This window comes from Chelonoidis abingdonii, chromosome 15 (genome assembly GCF_003597395.2).
Source record: "Chelonoidis abingdonii isolate Lonesome George chromosome 15, CheloAbing_2.0, whole genome shotgun sequence".
Classification (NCBI taxonomy): Eukaryota; Metazoa; Chordata; order Testudines; family Testudinidae; genus Chelonoidis; species Chelonoidis abingdonii.
In genome coordinates, this window is record NC_133783.1 from 15,957,476 (window position 1) to 15,979,070 (window position 21,595).

The window sequence follows — 21,595 nt, forward strand, 5'->3', positions numbered from 1 at the left end:
TGAGTGAAAAATTATAAACAAGTGTTAGATTTATATTGATTCTTACCCACCCCCTCCAAAAAAGGGCACTTCTACCAGGATCATAAACTGATGCACTTGGTTTGTCAACACAGAATAGTCCAACACGCACTATACGTGTTATAACTTTTTAAAAAGCAAACTGATCTACAGAACTTGGTCCAATAAAAGATAATACCTTACCTACCGCGTTTCTCTCTTTATTGAAGGTATAGATTTATAATCAGAAATTTAACAGCTCTCTAAACAGCATATGTTGCTGAAAATTGAAAGTGATATTTTGTGTAGTAGTCACTTCTTGTAACCTCTGATATTTGAATATCTGCATATGTATATTAATATGCCTGTCTCATATTTTAGCATCAGATAACTATGTAAGTATCTAAAATGTTTGACATGCACCAACTCTGGTGGCTATTCTGCCTGCCTCCTACCACAATGCATGTCCAGATCCTACTATATGTAGTCCTTTGGGAAGGTTGTCAGCTTGATTCTGCTTATGGATGGGTGTCCTCTATCTTGAGGCTGTGTCCAGACATTTTGTGGGGCCCAGTAAGCCATCCTGTGGGTCCAATTGGTTTGCCATTTTACGGTGTAGCTAGCCTTATTGAATGCACATTGGAAAATATTGAGCGACAGAATTATAGAGAGAGCTTGATCTGTTTTAAGATGTTTCTGCTTGACTTTTTGCTCTTTTTAGTCTTCATCTAATTTTGTCATGTTCTTGCTGGGTCTAAAAAGAATAAAATAAGAGTGTCAGCAAGACACTGACAACACTTATACAGACAGGTGGTGCTTGAGATACCAACAGCCCAGATCTACACTAGTAGGTCTTTCACCCTAACTTCCATGACTGGCAGGCTTTTTGAGGCCTTGAACTGTGAAGAGATCTGTTGTTTCTCGAGTGCTTGTTTTTGTCCATTCCAATCAGGTGTATGCACATGCTCAGGCACGGTGGCTGGAAGATTTTTTCCCATAGCAGCACCCGTTGGGTTGGTTTGGGCGCCCCCTGGTGTAGCACCTTCATGGCGCTCAATATAGAGCCCTGCTGACCTGCTACCCCTTCAGTTCCTTCTTACCACCAGTGATGATGGTTGGCTGGAAGTTCCCATAGCCCTTGCTTAGGAAGCACATTCTGCAGTTATTTATATGTAGTTACCCTAGTTATTAGTTATTAGTAATTGAAGTTTTTAGTAATAGAGTTGTTGGGGTCGTCCCCCCCCAGGTTCTGACTCCCCGGAGCTGCAGTATGCTGGGGTCCCTGGGGTTTAAAAACTGTGTGGCCTGCGCAAAACACATGCCAAAGAGTGATCCACAATCCTTGTGTTTACGGTGCCTAGAGGAGGGTCACCAAAAGAATTGCTGTAAGATCTGCTGCGAGTTTCGCCCTAGAACCCTTAAAGAAAGGAAACAGCGGCTTAAGGTGATCCTCATGGAGGCAGCCCTATGCCCCCACTCCGACCCAGGCTCAGGGGAACCAGCTCCTAACATGTCATCCTCGACACGCTCATCGTCAAACTCAGCGCCAAAAAAGGACTCGTCCCGGGACACTCGGCACTGGCATGGCACTTCATGAGGCTTGGCTGAGAGCAGGCACCGATCCCACTCACCAGTGCCTCAAAAGAAAAAGAAGCCAGACAGCTGGTCACCTCCGGCTAGATCCAGAGAAGTGGGACTCCAGGCAGGCCACAGTTCCAGATCCCCTATTGGGGCCGCGTCGACTCAGCCTGTGTCATCCGAACGCATCTTGTCATGGATAGTGTCCTGTATCTGTGAGTGCTACAACCTGGCAGGTGTTCCTGCACCTCCGATAACTGCACACTCCACCAGGGCACAGGCTTCATCTACAGCATTCCTTGCTCAGGTTCCCACTCAGGAAATCTGGAGAGCGGCGACGTGGTCCTCCATACACACTTTCGCCATGCACTGTGCGATTACCCAGCAGGCCAGAGATGATGCAGCCTTCAAATGAGCAGTGTTCCAATCAGTGGACAACTCCAACCCCGCCTCCTGAACTTGGGCTTGGTAGTCACTTGATTGGAATAGACATGACCAAGCACTCAAAGAAGAATAAAAGGTTACTCAATTTCTCGTAGTTGTTGTTCTTTGAGATGTATTGTTCATGTCCATTCCAATACCTACCCTTCTTCTCCTCTGTTGGACTAGCCAGCAAGAAGGAACTGAAGAGGTGGTGGGTCAGCAGGGCTCTTTATTGAGCGCCATGAAGGCATGACTCCAGGGGGCGCTCAATCCAACGCTACAGATACTGCTGAGGGAAAAATCTTCCAGGCATCACGCACGCGCATACATCTGATTGGAATGGACATGAACAACGCATCTTGAAGAACAACAACAGGTACGAAAAAGTGAGTAACGTGTGTTTTTTTTTTTTTGAGCAGTAGCAATCTGTGCAAATGCTGCTTCTCCTCCTTCTGCTGAGTATATTGCTTACCTTATTACTGGTGGAATGCATGGAAAATCTAGAACCAGATTTGACCTTAAAATGGGTTAAAATTAAGATGTCAAATATACATGCGATTTAAAATATAGCAACCTTACTTCATCTGACACTTTCATTTGGTGAGGTGAATAATACATTCTCTTGTTTGACGTATAAAATGTCCTCCAAGTTTACACCTAAGAGTGTACTGCTACTGTGAAATCCAGTGTTTTTGCAAGATTCCGTATGTTCCCCATTCCCATGAGACAGTTAAAAAAAAGAGGGAATCTTGCATGCTCTGTGAGTTCCACAGATACCCCTGTGCACTCTTGAGTGTTAACTCCAGAGAAAACATAAAGATGGCCATACTGGGTTAGACCAATAGTCCATCTAACTCTGTCTCCCAACAGTGGCTAATGCCATGTGCTTCAGAGGTAATGAACTGAACAGGCAATCATCCAGGGATCCATCCCATGTTGTCCAGTCAGAGCTTCTGGCAGTCATAGGGTAGGGACACCCAGAGCATGGGGTTGCATCCCTTTCCATCTTGGCCAATAGCCATTCATGGACCTATCCTTCATGAATTTATCTAGTTCTTTTTTGATCCCAGGTATAGTTTTGGCCTTCACAACATCCTCTGGCATCAAGTTCCACAGGGTGACTCTGCGTTGGTGAAGAAGTACTTTCTTCTGTTTGTTTTAAACCTGCTACCTATTAGTTTTATTGGGTGACCCCTGGTTCTTGTGTTATATGAAGGAGTAAATAACATTTCCTTATTCACATTCTCCCCATCATGATTTTATAGACTTCTATCATATCCCCCATTAGTCTTCTGTTTTCCAAGCTGAAAAGTCCCAGTCTTTATAATCTCTCTCATATGGAAGCTGTCCCATACCCTTAATAATTTTTTATTGCCCTTTTCTGTACCTTTTCCTATTCAAATATATATTTTTTGAGATGAGATTAACAGAACTACATGAAGTATTCAAGGTGTGGGCATACCTTGGATTCATATAGTGGCATTATAATATTTGTAGAGCTGTCAAGCGATTAAAAAATTAATTGCGATTAATGGCACAATTAAAAAATGGGGTTGAGTGCTGTAGTTATCTTTAGAAATTTCACACTGAGATCTTTCTTGTCAGATTTGCAGTGTAAGTGTTCTTAAAATGAACAATGTGTGCTGGGTCATCATCCAAGACTAATATAACATGAAATAGATGGTAGGATGCAGATAAAACAGAGTAAGAGACATACAATTCTCCCCCAATGAGTTCAGTCACAAATGCAATTAATGCATTATTTTTTAACAAGCATCATCAGCATGGAAGCATGTCCTCTGGAATGATGGCCAAAGCATCAAGAGGCATATGAATCTTTAGCACATCTGGCACATAAATATCTTGCCACATCCCTACAATGGTGCCAGGTGCATGCCAGTTCTCACTTTCAGGTAACATTGTAATTAAGAAGTGGGTAGCATTATCTCCTGTAAATGTAAACAAGCTTATTTCTCTTAGTGATTGGCTGAACAAGAAATAGGACTGAGTGGACTTGTAGGTGCTATAGTTTTACATTGTTTTGTTTTTGAGTTCAGTTATGCAACAAAAAAACTCTACATTTGTAAGTTGCACTTTCATGATAAAGAGTTTTTACTACAGTACTTGTATGAAGTGAATTGAAAAATACTATTTCTTTTCTTTATCATTTTTACAGTACAAATATTTATAATAAAAAAGTGAGCACTATACACTTTGTATTCTGTGTTGTAATTGAAATAGATATATTTGAAAATGTAGAAAAACATCCAAAATATTTTAATAAATTTCAGTTGATATTCTATTGTTTAACAGCATGATTAATCATGATTAATTTTTTAAATCACCATTAATTTTTTTTGTTAATAGCATGAGTTAACTGCAATTAATCAATAGCCCTAAATATTTTCTGACTTATCTATCCTTTTCCTTGTAGTTCCTAACATAGTTAGCTTTTTTCACTGCTGCTGCACATTGAGCAGAAGTTTTCAGAGAACTATCCCCAATGACTCCACGATCTTTTTTGAGTGGTAACAGCTAATTTAGACCCCATCATTTTGTATGTAGAGCTGGGATCATGTTTTTCAGTGTACATTTGTTTGCGTTTGTGAACATTGAATTTCATCTGCCATTTTCTTGCCCAGTCACTCAGTTTTGTAGATTGCTTTGTAATTCTTCACACTCTGCTTTGAACTTTATTATCTTGAGTAATTTTTTATCATCTGCCAATTTTACCTTTGCACTGTTTTACCCCCTTTTCCAGATCATTTATGAAAATGCTGAACAGCAAAGATCCCAGTACAGATCCCTGGGGGATTCCACTATTTAGCACTCTCCATTTTGAAAATTGATTGTTTATTCCTACCCTTTGTTTCCTATCTTTTAAACAGTGACTTTCCCATAGCTCCTTACATTGCTTAAGAACCTTTGGTGAGGGATTTTGTCAAAGGCTTTCTGAATGTCCAGTGCACTGTATTCATTAGATCACCAATGTCCACATTTTTGTTGACCCTCTCAATGAATTCTAATAGATTGGTGAGGCATCATTTCCTTTTTCAGAAGCCATATTTGTCTATGTTCATCTAAAAGAGGACTGTTTAAAGTTGTCAGATCTGCTGGGAACAGTAAAAACAGTCAATGTGCTCTGTACTGTGAAGCTTATAAAGGTACCTCCATACCTTCTGAATCCCAAAAACGATGGGTCACCATCCTGAAGACACACGTCTGTGTTGGAGGGAGAGGTTAGAGAGAACTGTCCAGTCATTATTCTTCCTCCTCCCACCCAATGCTTGTTATATCATCTGCTATTCCGTTGCCACCCTCGAGTTTTTAAAAATCATGAGCCATATCCAAAAAAATTAAGCTCCCTCACCCTCCCCAAAAAGGTTGTCTTTTTCTTTGTTTTCTGGGCTTTTAAATTATGATTGGATCTTTCTCCGCATGAGGGTTAGAAACTTTTTTTTAAAATGTGAGAGCTGAGAATCTCATTTAATCACTTGATTTTAGTAGCTGGGGCTTTAAGAAAAATACCATCTATCAAATAAAATGACAGGATTTGGCATCACTGTTATGGTCTGTCTTCTGCATCATAATGGTTAGCTTATCTGTCTTGTCATGGCTTTAAGTTGTGCTAATTAGTGGAAGTACTTGTAAATTCTCAGAAATTTCATCCTCTACTCAGAGTAAGTGCTCTCATCTTGGGGAGAATACACTATACTGTTTCATACATAGAGGATAAATTCCTACTTCAGAGTGTAAAATTGAATGCCCCCTTAACTGGAGTCATAACTGGCTCCTCCATATTGAATAGTTTAAAACACTATTTTCACCCTTTTTACTTGCTCTTTTGAAAAACCAGCATGCATCTAGAAAGGTGACAGACCGTTTCTACTCTGACTGCTATCTTTCATTATTTTCATCTTGCAACATTTTCTTTTGCTCTGTTTCACTGTTTAAAAAAAAAAAAAAGTAAATCCTGTGTCATTTAAAAAGGTCTGAAATATGCAGTTCTTGCATCATGAGATTCTTGCTTGGCATGTTTGAGTTCATGGGAATAGAAGAGAAATAACTAGTAGTACCTCTTTACATTAACCCTATAAGGATTTTTATTTAAAGTCTCAAACCATGTGCTACTGATTGATTTTGATACTTGGCCCACCTCCATATGTGTAGTGTGCAGTCACAACATGTGCAGCTGCAGCATGTTCAGTAAGTGCAAGTATTCCATGCTGCCTAAAGTTATTTATGAATGGCATAACATTTTAAAATCACATTAATCAGTTGATAGACATTTATTTGATGTGATGATGATTCTTTAATGAACTGATAAGCTAAATTTTCAGTGGACTTGGCAAGCAGAACAACATGATCTGTCATGAAGATATAGCAGACACACTAATTTGTGTCTTTGGCAGAGAGAGATTTGTACACACTAATTTGTATAATTTGGCAGAGAGAGACTTGTACACATCCCTTGTACATGATTGCTTGTATACAACTGTAAACAATTAGTTAAAATGTACAACTTATGTATGTATGTTGTTCCCTATATCAGGTAAGAATTGGGAAATTAAATTTAAATTGGAAATATTAGAGAACTTCAGCGAAATGAATAAAGAACAAATTAATGTTGCCAAGGAGAGACAAGGCATAAAATGTGTACTTTCATAATCAAAAACTAAATTGATAATGACAGTCCACAGGCTCTTTTACACAGTAGAGTCTTTCTTGTGTTTTAAATTAGAAAAGGCAGGCTTAAACTTAGTGAGAGTTTTCGAGGGACTGAATAAAAATTTTAGGCCAAATTATTCTTTGCAAGAATGTCTGAACAAATACCCCCCCAAAAATGCAGCCACCCAGATAAACGAGCCTATGTATATCAACCAGGTGCCAACTGATTAGGCATGCTAAAAATCCTACCTGCCTTTCCAGGAAATACAAAGCCACTGCAAAATTTGAGTAGTCAGAATTCCTCATACAGGGAAATCAACAATTCCGCAATGTAAAGTGAGATTTGAGAACTTCCCAATGCTTGGCCCTGTGCAGCGGCCCTGTGCAGGGTTGGCCAACACATCATTTTACAGTCTAGGTGCCACTTTCCTACAGAAATAGTCACCAGCACATTGGTGTCTTGTAGTTTACCTTTATATTTCTTATGTAAGTAATCACTTGATTCCAGCAACCGGGGTTTAAACAAAAGCCTTTTGAGTCTATGGGAACAGAAAATAAATAACTAGTAGTAAATCTTAAATAAAAATTATTATAGGATTGATATGAAGTCCCAAACAATGTGCTGCAGATTGATTTCATACTTAAGCCACTTTCCGATGTGTAGTGTGCAGCTGCAACACAGGACAGCACTGCTCACAAATAAAAAAGGAGGCCTTTCAATGGCCCAAGACCCTTACTGTGGGCATGGCTACACTCGAAACTTCAAAGCTCTCCCAGTGCTAAAGATTAGCTTACAGAGCTGGGAGCTGCGCTCCCAGCACTGCGGCACTGTTTCCACTGGCGCTTTACAGTGCTGTATCTTGCAGCACTCAGAGGGATGTTTTTTTTCACACCCCTGAGCGAGAAAGTTGCAGCGCTGTAAAGCACCAGTGTAGCCAAGGCCAATGTCACAAGAATTTGGTTTAGCTTTCCCGTTAGGTGTTTATTGTTTGGATTTTTTGTGGTTAAGTTAATTTCCAGTAACCTCCAAGACCATCACGATGAGGTGAGCAATTCATTCCTCCTCCAGATCTTACCCTTACATAGCTTTGTGTCAGACTTAATCACATCTGGCTCTCATTTCCAATTTAATCACACAAGGTCTTAGAATATCACGTAGTGGTAAAGACAGTTTAGACTCTAGAGATTAGTATATTAATTTATCCCAACTATTTTTTTATTAAAGGAATCAATTACAATAATTTACATATCTCAACTTTTATCCAAAAGTTTGGAGGTTTTGAATGAGAACGATTTATGCCTTAGTATAGCTTGATTCTCCTTTTGTCCGTGTGTGTGTTATAAGATTTGTAACAACTTTTCCTAAACTGAAAAAGACCCTCGTGAATTACACTTTCACAGTAACCTTTCAACAAATATGGAAATGCAGTAACTTTCTTCACAGTGAATTATGAATGTGTTTCTGGAGCCCTTCAACTGAAATCAGTTTTAAGGAAATATAAATTGGCAATAATGTTAGTCTAAATATAATGCAAAGTAGATAAATTTGGGTGTGGTCATTCTAAAACCTTTCTCCATTGAATCTAGATCTTTCTTCCCGATTTATCTCTTGTTTATCTCAAGATGTGTTCCACTTAAAGGATATAAACAACAGAAAATGGGATTCAAAGGAAGAGGGAGGGAAACAGCAACCAGTCTATTACTCATAGCCTGGAGAGTCTGGTATGGTGCTTGTGGCTCCAGTTGAAACAGTTCCCATCCATCCAATTCTTCATTCATAGCCCAAAATGGTCAGATGAAGAGCAGTTCATTTGCTTGAAAATTTTTTCTGATATCACTCACCCAACTATTGCTCTTCCTACTTAAAAAAAAAAAAAAAAAAAAAAAAAAGCACTGAAGCTCCTTCCACTGGGTCCTAAAACCTATTATGCTAAATACTATGTAGATATGTGAATCTTTGAGAAACTTCCTAATTGGCATGAAACTTAACACCGTTGAAAAATATAGCCTCTGTAGAGACTTTAGCACATGGATGAGGTGAAGACATTTACAAGATCACATTGGTTGGAGAAAAAGTTTACGGTAGCTTTTGAATGTTGGATAGATTGAGAACTGCAGATCTGAGAGCCTAAAGCTGTTGACCCTATGCAGCTTTTAGGGACACAGCTATGTCGCTACAGCTGTGTTGCAGTATAGCTGCTGTTTGTCGGCAGGAGAGAGCTCTCTGATGACAAAAAAACTTCCACCACCAGGAGTGCCATTAGCACTATCAGCAGGAGAGTGCTCCTATAGACAAAGCACTGTTCACACCAGTGCTTGTCGTTGACAAAACTTTTGTCTTTTGGGGTAGTGTGTGCTTTTTTTAATACCTCTGAATGACAAGTTTTGGTTTTCATTTGCCAGTGTAGACAAAACCTAAAAGACTAGAGAAGAGATTACAGTATTCCATATCAGAGAGAACTGTGGTGTCAACCAACATTTTGGAAGAGGTAAGGGCAGATTTTAGAAGTTTATCAGGAAACTGCAAGAATTAGTGAGGGCGTAGGGGAGAGGAGAGGAACAATCAACAATAACTCTAAGGTTGTAAGCCCGAGTGACACAAAAGATAGTGGAAATCTCAAGTGTAATGGAGAAAGATTTTGTACCTGTGGATTATCTCATATTCCATAAGGTCCGTGTGTGATGGGTTTGGTCACAGAAACTACCTCAAGACTGTCACTAGATGTGCTGAGATACCACTGAGAGGAAATCCCCCTGACAGAGAAGGCTTCTCTCCACTCCCATCTGGCTGAGTTAGACACTTCTGTCAGGTACAGCACAGACCAAGAGGTTGGGCCACGCCCCCCTGCCGTGCACAGAAACTAAGATTCATTTAGCCCAGGGGTTTCCAAGTTAACAGGGACTTTCCCAGCACCCAGTATTCAGTCTTTTTGGGAGCCTTTACCCCTAAATAAATCAGTTGTACTCTGTATAAAACTTTTACAGGGTAAACTAATAAATTGTCCGCCTCCTATAACACTGATAGAGAGATGCACAGCTGTTTGCTGCCCCAGATATTAATTACTTACTCTGGGTTAATTGATCAGCAAAAGTGATGTTATTAAGTATAAAAAGTGGGATGTAAGTGGTTCCAAGTGATACCATACAGAACAAAGTAAGTTACCAAGCAAAATAAAATAAAATACACACGTCTAAGTCTAATACAGTAGGAAACTGAATACAGGTAAATCTCACCCTCAGAGATGTTCCAGTAAGCGTCTTTCACAGACTAGGCTCCTCCCTAGTCTGGGCCCAATCCTTTTCAGACCAACGTTGTGGTTTATGGCCTTGGTCCAGCATTCTCTCCCACATCAGTAGTTCCAGTCTTTTGTTCCAGTTTCTTTCAGGCATCTCTTTGGGGTGGAGAGGCCATTTCTTGAGCCAGCTGAAAATAGGGGCACTTCCAGGGCCTTTTATATTCTCTCTCTTGTGGGCGGAAACCGCTTTGTTCTTCTGTGCAAAATCACAGCAACAAGATGGAGTTTGTAGCCACCTGGACAAATCACATGTCCATGAATGATTCAACTTTTTGCAGGCTTACGCCATTGTTTACATGTTAGTTTGAACGTTCGGAGGAAAGCTCAAATGTGGATTGGTGTCTCCCAAAGTCCATTGTCAGTTAAGTGTTTCTTAATTGGGCACTTACTCAGAATAGTCCTTTCTCAAGAAGCTGACCAAATGCTTCACTGATGCTACTTAGACTCAAACCCGTTGAGATACAAGTACATAGCCAATATTTATAACTTCAAATACAAAAAGGACACACATACAGACAGCACAATCATAAACAGCAAATTATAATCTTTCCATAGACATCTTAGTTGACTTCCTTTGTACAAGATTTGGTGCAACTACAGGATCTTGGTTGCAACAACGACTTATAGGGTCACAGTTCACGTCAATAATATCACACTGTGTTTCCCCATAGTAGTGGTAAGGTATACATCTTCAATATTTTGTTAAAATGATGGTGCTCCGTGTGAAATTTTAGATCCTTTTTACATATCACATAGGATCTTTTCAGATACATTTTTAGCACGTCATTCAGCTTGTCTTGTGAATTGATCCAGCCAACTGGACTTCCATTGAGAAGAAAGTTGTGTGACCTAATACCTCTTTTACCCATACTTTAATTTTGTTAGTGTGCATAGGGAAACTCTCCATTGGAGTAAGCATAATTTTAATTAGCCAAAACCTCGCCAGACATTGGATCTGCAAAGAGCGTTCCAGCTAGAAATTTCCTTCAATTTCCATCACAGATAATTGAAATCCTTCAGCATACCTGAATGACTATGTAGGAGATGGACAGAGACAGTTGCAATTGTTTAATAGCATAGCTCTAATAGAGCAGAGTAATTGCCTTGCACACATTTGGGATAAGATACTCAAATCTTCCTCCCTGATGTATTCACTTGTCTCTTCCTAATCTATGCTTTTTAATACCCTCATAAATGGTTTATTACCTTTGCTGCATTAGACAGGGGCATGTCTCTCTAGTATGATTGCTTAAAGATGCTACCTTAGGAGAGCCTTTTGTAATCCTGGTTTGGCTACATGGGGAAATTGGAAGCCAAATCATTGTTCCAGAATAGGGTCACCTTTATTCCAGAATGGTTTCCACACGGGTGTGCCTGGATAATTATTACATAGCTATTTTGACATAACTATAAGTAGAGCCTATCCCATGTTTTTCGTAAATGAGCAATAATACAAAATAAAATGAGATAAAATGAAAAACTCACTCTGCAGTGGCAGCTCCTGTGGCTCCTGTCTTTTGGGGCGGGGCCCCTGCTCCAGGCATTGTGACTTGGCACAAGGGGTCATATTTGGCCTGGCCATCCCTGCGTCATGACAGGAGGGCATCTAGGCCAAACCTGGGAGTGGCATTGCGACTCTGTATGCTGAGATGCAATGCCCAGCCCAGAAAACCAGGCCCAGCCCTGCAAGACAGGAGCTGCTGCTGTGATGTGAGTGTAGGATGACCTTTCTCTGTAATCTTCCCACCTCCCAGGGCCTTCATCCCCTTCAGAGACAGGAAAAAATAAAATTAGCACAAAATTCCATAAAAACAAAGGAGAGATTTATTTATTTATTAAAAAGGAAGAAGAGTTTCATGGGACTAAACTGGTCTATTTCCCCATGCAGACATGCCCTGAGTGTTCTACACATGGTCTGAGCTAGCAGGAGATAAAGCATTCACTTCCTTACCCTCACCTGGTGTCCCTAATCTTGAGCCATGCTGCACCCCAGATCACCAAGGACCCCAGGTCTGTAGCCTGAGGAATGAGTTATTCCTATATAGGACCTTTAAAAGAGAGAACGCACCTGCCCAATCCCACAGCCTGTTTTCAATCTGTAATTTGGCTGTAAATATTTGCTCCATGCTAAAATTTGGCAGAAAGCTTCTTTGCTAGAGATTTGTTTTACAAAATGAGAAAAAAAGTTAGACTATATTTAAATAGTACAAATGGTGTCTGTTAAATTATTGATTCTGGATGGATTTTACAGTTACGCAATTCTAAAATAACTGACTTTTAAAATATTCTGACAAGGCAATAGCCTGTAATATGACTTTACTGTATTGGTTATTTTTGGTCATGGGTTGATTGTCGCTGCAAAATTATGAAGTCTTGAAAGAGATCAAAGGTAATTCAGTGTGAAAAAAGTGGAAATTTTCTTTACAAATGAGTTTCTCTCTGTGCTTGTGCAGCAAACACTATTAGGATTGTATTGGCCATTGTCTCCTGTTTTTCCTCCTGTTGCTCCAAATCTACTTTCAGTGTTACTTTGGTGATTTCTCCCATGCTGGGTTCTAGTCTCCTGGGGAATCTGTCATTGCTTTCTTATCTTTTCCCTCCCCCTTTTTATCCCTGTGTGACAGCTGAATCCATGCATGCTAATAATCTGTATGGTAATGGTTCTCACATCTAACTTGTCACACCTGACCCTGTGTCCATTCCCTCATTTCTGTCTCCTGTATGCCATTTACATCTACTACAGTATTACTTACTGCGGGATCAAGCTCCTTATTTGTCCTCTCAACTTTTCAAATTCTGTGGATTGCTCATCAGGTATTCTTTTAATTCCTCCTCTTTTCCCACTGAGTTAAAGCTGTTAAGACTTACTACTGTTTCTGACACCATACACTGAAAGTTAACCTTGTCCAGGCTCTGGTCACCTCCAGTATATTACTGCAGTTTTCTTCTGTTCTCTTGGTCTTCACATTATTTCTTTCCAGACTCTAAAATATGCAGCAGCTAAAATTATTCTCCTCACCTGTCAATCTGAGTAAGTCTCTCTTCTCTTTGGATAGATCTTCCTCTTTCTTGCCTACCATTATCAAGTTTCAATGTCTCTTCCTTGCCTTCAGGGATGTACACATCACTACCTACTACCCTGCATCTTAGATCTTGTTTCTTATCATCTCCGTTCTTCTTGATGTATTCTGTCAACAGGTTTGATGGATGCTTTGCCAACTGATCATCAGTAGAGGCGTAGTTCCTGCTGGAATCTTCCTGTAGGGAACTCACTTTACCCAATCTGAGAGCCCTCTTTTATCTTGTGACTTTGACTACACCTTACACTGTGCGCGTGTGCATTGTTAGAAAAATGTAATTATCGGGTATCTTGTAGTCAGAATTACTCTTACGGTTTAATTTTTTGCATTAAGACCCCTTGATACACCTTTTCCTATAATCTTGTAGCATAGGGTCATTCTTTGGTCAGTTATTTATGTTAAGTCTTTCTTAAGCCTGTGGCCTAGTATGGCTAAGCTGACATTTTACAGGCCTGAGCCTGTAGGCCTTATGTTTTAGCCCTACTTAGATACCTAATGCAAACTTATCCCTTCTGACTACTGATCAGTCTGATACATCTATAATCCTACGATTTAAATCTGTTTAGCAACCAGTGATTGATTATATATGACATCACATAGGAGTTGATTATAACATCACATAACGCACAACAGATGAATGATAAAATGAAATAATTGGCTACATCCTGCGTTTTAAGAAGATAGTGCTATAATAGTTATCAGAATACTGAATTATGTCTTTCACTCTGTCCTTCATGTTGCAATGTAAAAAGAGCACTATGAAGGATTTTTCTGTGCTTTGAATTTTCTGAGCTTCTTTTAAAATGCTCTTAATTATTTGTAACATGCTTTGTTATCGATTCCCGGATTGTCGATAGGTATATTGCTCTCAAGCGTAGATTGTTGGAGTCAGTGTGAAGCGATAGAAACAACTACAAGGATGGTTGAGAGCTCTTTTTTGTTTAGAATATCACCAGATTCAATCATCTCTGGGTTTCACAGTCCACTACTCTGCAATTTAAATTCCCAGCCATTTTGAGTTTATGAATTATACCCACGTGGTGTACAGCTGCAGTGATGTTTGTATCTGTCCCATTCCAAGAGTCCTAAGCAATTGTGAGAGCTGAACTAACTTAGCCAATCACCACCACCCTTACTCTACACCTAATTTTACTGGTTGTATGAGGGATACTGCACAGGTGGTGAATTTACTTGGCCGAACTGCCATAGCTCTTCGAAAGCACCTCCACGTCAAGATGACTAGCACACATGATAATGAAACAGACCTAGACCGTGACAGCACTGTACCTGCACATCTCTAAAGCTTAAAACATCTGTTGAGTCAGTCTGAACCAATGGAAACAGCTAGAAACATGATTGAGAAGTGTGTGTGTGTTTGTTTTTAAACAATATCACCAGATTAAATTATTATTGGGATTTGTGGCCTGTTACCACATAATTTTTAAGTTCTCAGTCATTTTTGGCTTTTTCACACATGTGACTTTATACCGGTGCGACAGCATGTCCTTTCAGCTGCTCACTCTTTTAAAGAAATTTTCATATTTATTAATTCTCTTTATTATGAGTTAGCAAGTCTAGGGTTTTTTTTGTTATGGTGGTTTACCTGGGAATGAGCTTGAACTCACAGGAACAGAAGGAAAAAATCATAAATAGTACACAAACTACTGCATCCGCATGTGCTAAAATAAGATGTATTTGGATGATGCAGGCATTTATCAGTTTTATTTCTAAGACTTTATTGAGTGTCAGGACCATTGAAAGTGACCTAGAAAGGTAGAGTAGTGTCAAGACTGAAGATCTTCTGAAGTCTGACAGTTAGTTGCTCTAGCTATTTTAAGTATTAGTAACCCAATGTTTCTGGAACAAGTGAATTCTAGAAATCTGTCATCATATGTCAAGAAGCTTTAAATAAAGCCACAGTCAGTAAACTTCCAGGGTGCTGGGAGTCCCTATTACAATACTGTAGTGAGAAAACGTATTCTGAATCTGTTGGGGTTTGCGTAATACTAGCTCAATAAGTCTCTAAAAAGTTATAGCACATCTGGCCATCTTTTATGAATAATTTCTTAATATTTTGCATATCAGATTATTTCTGATATCAGAAAATACAATACAACCCACCCAAATATGTCTTAATAGCCTTGTTATTGCCCCTTTCTGAGTAAGCTGAAACTACTCCAGCTGTCCTTAGTTGAGTATTCTACAAGAGTAAGAAAGTACACATGTAAAATAATGAAGTTCTGTCTCTTTAAAGAGTTCCTTGAACTGTTAATACAACGTAATACTCTTTTATTTTTATTTAGTGCATAAGAAGTGCAGGTTTAGTCCTCTAGTCTCAGAATAGGTACACCATGGGATTTAAGTGTCTCATTTTAGGCACCTACTTTAGAAAGTTTTGGTGTTAAATTTTGTGAAGCCTGTTGCATACCCTAAAGATCTACCATGCATTAAAAAAACAGCATTTAACATAATCAGTGGATTACTTTTTGAATTAATATATCACTGCAACTCCACCAAATAATCCTTAGTATGTATCACCAGTCTCCTAGTATATACCATCTTTTAATACAGTTAAGGAATTACTTATTTTGGATGTTACAGAGAGAGCCTACCCAAGAAAGTCTTGCTTTGTCATTCCATTTGCTTGGGTGGCCAAGTGTTCTGCTTTGGATATTCATTATTACATTATTATAGTACTTTGGTATAATGTTGAAGAGGTTTTCAAAATATGTTGCATGTTGTATTTGGTTTTGTGTGTTAATTGCACACACCGCCATTTTGTCTCTAGGTCTCTGGTTTGATTTCAGCAAAGGTGCCTAATAAAAAGTTGTTATCATCTGGTATCTGTTTTGTGAAATAAGCCTGGGTTTTTCTTTTCCTTTTGGACAAGTGCACACATCACAAAAACCACCACATAGTTGGCACCATTCTTGCAGTTTTAGAAGAAAGGTCAGGGATCTTATTAGCATGAAGTGTGTCACAATATGGCTGTAGCATGGAAATTGTATGTTGCAGATTCATTTCATTCAGTGAGGAAAGGAAGGGCAGAAATAAGTCAAAATTCAATTACATATCTACAAATAGTTTATTTCCCATTTATTCCAAACCCCATAAAATTGATTAGTTTGTCTTGATGTGTAGATAACATCCAGTTAGACTATTACCACTTCTGTGGATACAGTTTTGTTAAAGAGTTCTGTCTGAATTTGAGCTGGTTGCTTGCACTAAATTCTTGCCTCCATGTGGCATAGATAAGATATAATCATATAATTTTTGTTCTCATAAGAGTGCTATGAATATTGATGCAGAAAAAAGAAAAATAATGGAATTGAACTCTTGGTTACTGGTAAATTCAGAAGGTTTACTATGAATGCATATTACATTAAGTGTTATGGGCTGGAAATTTCAACTCCTGATATCCAAGGGTTAAAAATGATGGACATGAGCTTCTGTAAGAAATAGACTAAAAATCTATGGTAACTTTACATTTAAACAAAACTTAAATTTAATCTGTGTATCTTGGGTTTTATTCCTTTAAAACATGTCCTATAATGTAACAGAAAACTCTTCAGAATTAAAACAACAGTTAAAGTAGAGATTCAAATTAATTTTTCCATATGATATAGTGAGAATTTACAATTGTGTTTTTTCAAGATTCAGTAGTTAAATAGACAAAGCCCTGTAGTTCATGTGTACCGTAACAGTTAACGCCTGGTTCAACTTCTTGCTGTTTTTATTGGACAGAACATTTATGATGCTGTATTTCTTGAAAAGGGAAAATATGTTATAAAATATTGCATGGCATAGGGAAACTATTATAAACATAGTAGTACTGCTTAAAATATGAAATGCTTACTATGCACATTTAAATAGTCAGGTTTCAGTAGTTTGGTAATTATTACTGGCATTTTGTGTTATATGAAAACTGCTTTTGTTAGGGATAATAGATTACTTTATACTGGAATATAAATAATTTACATTCCATCTTCTAATTGCAAAATATTAACACTAATATTTGTAAGTTAAACAATTTCTCAATCAAGAGTAGCTCATTGCATGGAAGCCTTCATGTTTGTTATTAAATACATGGGCTGTTCATATAGTTACAACACAAGGCTAGGTTAGGCCAACGTGTTACTACTGACCTGGTAAAACATTTTGATTCTAGATAGAGTAGTATGTTGTCGTTGGAGTAGCAGAAAGATAGAATTGTTTTTCTTTTTCGCAAGAATAATGTTCATGATGATTAGCCCCACCCCAACAGGGAAACTCATGGCTGTAAAGGGGCACATGTCTCCAAATAGTCTTTTTTTGGTTTTGTTCTTGTTTCTGTCATTGAAGTCTTCTACAGTAGAAGACTCACTCTTTGGATTCTTGGGTCTGCAATTCAAGAATATTCTGAATGAAAGTGGGGTTGACAATGTTTTTGATTGACATTAGAAATTGTTTACTGTGGGAAGAACATTTGTGGGAAGTAAATTCTAAAGCATTTTTTTGCCACAAGGCTAAGGGGTAGGTGAGGTAATATCTTTTATTGAACCAACTTCTGTTGGTGGAAAGTACAATCTCTCAAGTTACACAGAGCTCTTCCTCAGGTCTGGCAAAGGAAATCAGAGTGACTGAGCTAAATACAAGTTGGGAAAGAGTGTTAAATATAACCAGTAATGCATGTTGTAGGAGGCCACTTGAAAGGAAGTGGGCAGTAAGAGATTAACAATGCAGTATTTAAAGTTGAATTTTATTTCTCAAAAGTCAGGACATATAAGGGTTACAATTATTTTAGGATTTGCGTAGATTAGAAAAAGAGGGTAAGATTAGGTTGCAGTGAGCTAACTACTTTTCCCCTATAGACATTAATTAACGCTTGTTTGACCATAGGTGTCACTTGGCTGAAACAGTTATAGTTAAGGTTCCAAAAAGTTTCCATTTTACTAGCTTGTTTTAAGAAATTTGTATCTTTCTGGAATACTGCCCTTGCTTGCTTCCTTATAAAGGGCGGGAATGTTTTTTGAGAGAGAAAGTGGGTTCGAACAAAATCACTTTATGATTTGTGTAAGTGAACTCTAGTAGCTTTACAGAGTTCATAAATCCTCCAGTAAAGTTTGTAATATCTGTAAGATGGATAGGGTCAGGTTTTTTTTCTTTCCCTTTCTTTTCTCTTAAAATTCTCCCTCTCCACAAAACCAAACAAGGAAGCTCTACAATAATATTTTGAGCCACAGTTGTGCACATCTTCTATGTGTGATGACGTAGCAGGGAGAATCATGACCAGATCTCCTGATACATAGCAAACTATTTATCAGAAATAAATTAAAATGTTGTTTTATATATGTGATATACACTTGGGGCGCCAGAACTGTAAGCCACTGTGTTACCCTTCTGCCTCAGCAAGAGAGCTTTGCTGGAGCTTTTCCTGCCACATCAGTCTGTCTGTCTTACCAGCAAACTCCTCCAGACTCTCTCTTGTCAGTCTAAACCTTGTCTTGTAGGTAACATTCACTGAACCCCACTTCCTGAGAGATGTCTCTTTGCAGTGTCCAGTCTCTTTTTCACTGATCACTCACAGAGGTTAACCAAGTCTGCTGCCTCCAAAGAGACTGCACACACAAGCCTGTCAGTTTAGCTGAGGGCCCATGTTTTACTTTAATACACAGTCCTGAGATTGTTTATAGTAAAACTAGGCACAAGGTTATTAATGAAGAACATGAATTTTAGTGATAGTAAGCAAAAGAAAAGGAGGCAGGTATGGTTACAAACAAAACAAAAATCAGACCCTTTCTAGTGTCTAAAATTTAATTTTAGCAGGCTATATTTTTTGGCTTAGCAGCTTTCTTTCTTACTTTGACCTATCAGCATCTCCAGCTCCTCAGGCAGGAGGATCCACCATTCACAGAATCAGAGGGTGCTAATCCCTTTGTTCCCTCAGTGATGCATAACACAGGAGTCCCCTTTCTTCCATTTGTTTATGTGGTGTTTAGATGTGCTTGTAATTATTAAAACTGGAAGCACTGGCCGTTGGGAGTCTGAAAGGACAGGAAACAAGAAGGAGAGAGGGAGGAGTTGAGGAGGCTGAGTGAGAGTTACAGAGGGTGCAGCAGCAGCTTGCTACAGAGGATTCCACTGTAAAAATAAAGTCCTGTTGAAGTTGTTAGTACCTTGCCTGGTTGATACAACAGTTTAGCCCAGAAAACCTTTGAAATATATTCTTTGAAAAGTTAACCCAGACAAAATTCCTCTTCCGTGCTGCTGTTTCTTCCGGGTGCAGGCACCAAGGCCCTTCTTCATCCTCTGCTCAACTTGCTTTCTGGATTTGCTTGATCCCTTTGTTTGCATAAGGTGCAGATATGTTCTCATTGTCCTTTGCTTGCAGTTAAGTCACGCTGTTTTCTCATCTGCCTGTTAGCTTGATCCCTGCAGAAAGGGAGTTGCACATTTTTTTGTCAAGTAGTTTATCAGCTACTTCCACAATATGTTTTAAGAACATATATTTCCAGCACTCAGACCCAACTTTTTATCTGCAGCCATACGTACATCGCACAATGATATTCATGACTGGTGTGTCACCAGTTTATGTATGATCCCTTGCAAAACATAGAGTAAATATTCTGAGTGTGTTGGGTGCGCCCTTTGCCACTTGGCATAAAGGGGCTCTTAGGGTCTCAGTATATCACCTTATAAGTGTTGCGTATTGGTGGAGAATTAACTTGTGTAGACAAATGTAACACTTCTAATAAACTCAACAATACCTTTCAAAGACTGAGAAGACAGGAAGGTCATCCATTTCTCCTTCAAAAAATGTCATGCAATCTTCAGCTTCTTCCTCTCCCTGGATGTCAAAGTACTGTACAATGAGCTGTGAATGAAGATCTCCTGAGAGGGACCACAATACCACACTCAGTCTTAATTGTGCACCTTATATCAGCACATGAGCATTTCTAATGTGCCTAGTGCTTTTAGTACTAGGTGCTGATGTTAGGTGTGTTACAATAAATTGAGAAACTTTTCACATCCTTAATCACAAATGAAAATGAAATAGATTTCAGTAGAGTTCAGTTTGTTAGTCTGGGGATTTAGTGAGGCTAAATTCTCTTGTTATTTTGAAATCTGTGACCTGAATTGTTAAAGATATGTATCTGGTTTACATCTGCAGCGTGGTGTCTTTCTCAGCTTGAGATGATGAAAGAACTATATATAATACAAGTTTCTAATATGTAATATTTTTTTGGATTCGGTTCTCTATCATGTAGTGGGAAAGTGTTCTCTGAATACTGAAGAGAGAGATGAAAATTGTTGTTATTTCTCTTCCATAGTAGAAGGGCAGGCTGTCAAGAGTATTGGATCTCCATTCTCTAGGTGAACAGTACTCACATGAAAAGCAGAATGACCATTTAGAGTTTTTACTGTAACCCTGTAATGAAGTTTAAGGAGCATGTAGTTCCAGTGGTAATTCCTTCTTAACTAAGTGTTTATGCTTTGGGAATAATTAACTTTGTTCTGGTATACCCAACGTTTGTTAAGTTTTTTGTGTGAAGTTGTAGCATAAATAAGTCACAAATATATAAAAACCTTTTATATATTGTACCTTGACATCTGTTAGTGTTAAATAAAACTAATGAAATTGTTTACCTTGGAAGTTCACTGTTTCATCATTTATTCACAGAACAAATACCATACATTATGCATAGGATTCAAAAAGGTTTCTGGTATTTGTGGTGATGCACTGACAGTTAAATGAACCAGGAAGTTCCAAGAGGATTACATAAAGGATAAAAATATTTAAGATCCTAAAGCTTTTTAAGGTTAGCATTTAAAAATAGTTAATTGAAAGCCAGTTAGTAGTATTGTTGAACATGTTTCAGGGTTTAACTTAATGGTCACTGTTGCTTTGCAGTTCACTACAAATCTCGACCTGTAAACAGGTGTCTTTCTGGTCCTAGACTTCTTTTGAGCAGAGATGACCAATTAATCAATCACTGTGTTTGCATGATATGAATGATTAGACTGAGGCTACAAAATAAATCTTCACTTTTAAATTAAGAGCCTGAACCCATTCTCATTAGTTTCACTAGGAACTAAATGCAGCCCTCTGCCAGAACTTGAATCTCAGGCTATGTCTATACTACAGCTGAGATGAAAGCTGTTTGCATACAGGGCTTTGGAGCTGTGCTCCATCTCTAGGCAATAACCTGCAGCACCACTGCTCCGGAGTTGCTCTGCGCTCCCGTTCCAGGCTCTGCTCCAAAGCCCTGTATGCATACTAAATAAGAAAAATGAGTAGTTAAAAATGATTGGTTATGATTTCACAGTAGTGCAAAACATTAAAGTGAAATAAATGTATGTGTGTGAATTTATATTTCAGTAGTACTCTGTTCAAATAATATTAAAAGTTGGCTGCTGTAACACTATTTTTTAGATTTATTTTAACAAATGTAATTTTATTTACAGCTGCTGCTGAGGGCAAAGGCAAAAGTGGGGAAGATTTTTTTCAGAAGGTAAGAAACCTCTTTGTTACAATCCTATGTTTGATAAGTACAGTAATTCAGTACATTATTG

General features: G+C 38.5%; 1 protein-coding gene across 2 annotated transcripts in view; it reads left to right on the forward strand.

Moving 5' to 3' along the window:
- Nucleotides 1-21,595, forward strand: part of BICC1 (BicC family RNA binding protein 1) — a 215,501-nt gene that overhangs the window by 37,556 nt on the left and 156,350 nt on the right. For both annotated transcript variants that reach the window (XM_032796717.2, XM_032796705.2), the window contains exon 2: nucleotides 21,488-21,534. In XM_032796717.2, the coding sequence (XP_032652608.2) occupies nucleotides 21,488-21,534 (47 nt within the window). The remainder of the gene's footprint in view (nucleotides 1-21,487; nucleotides 21,535-21,595) is intronic.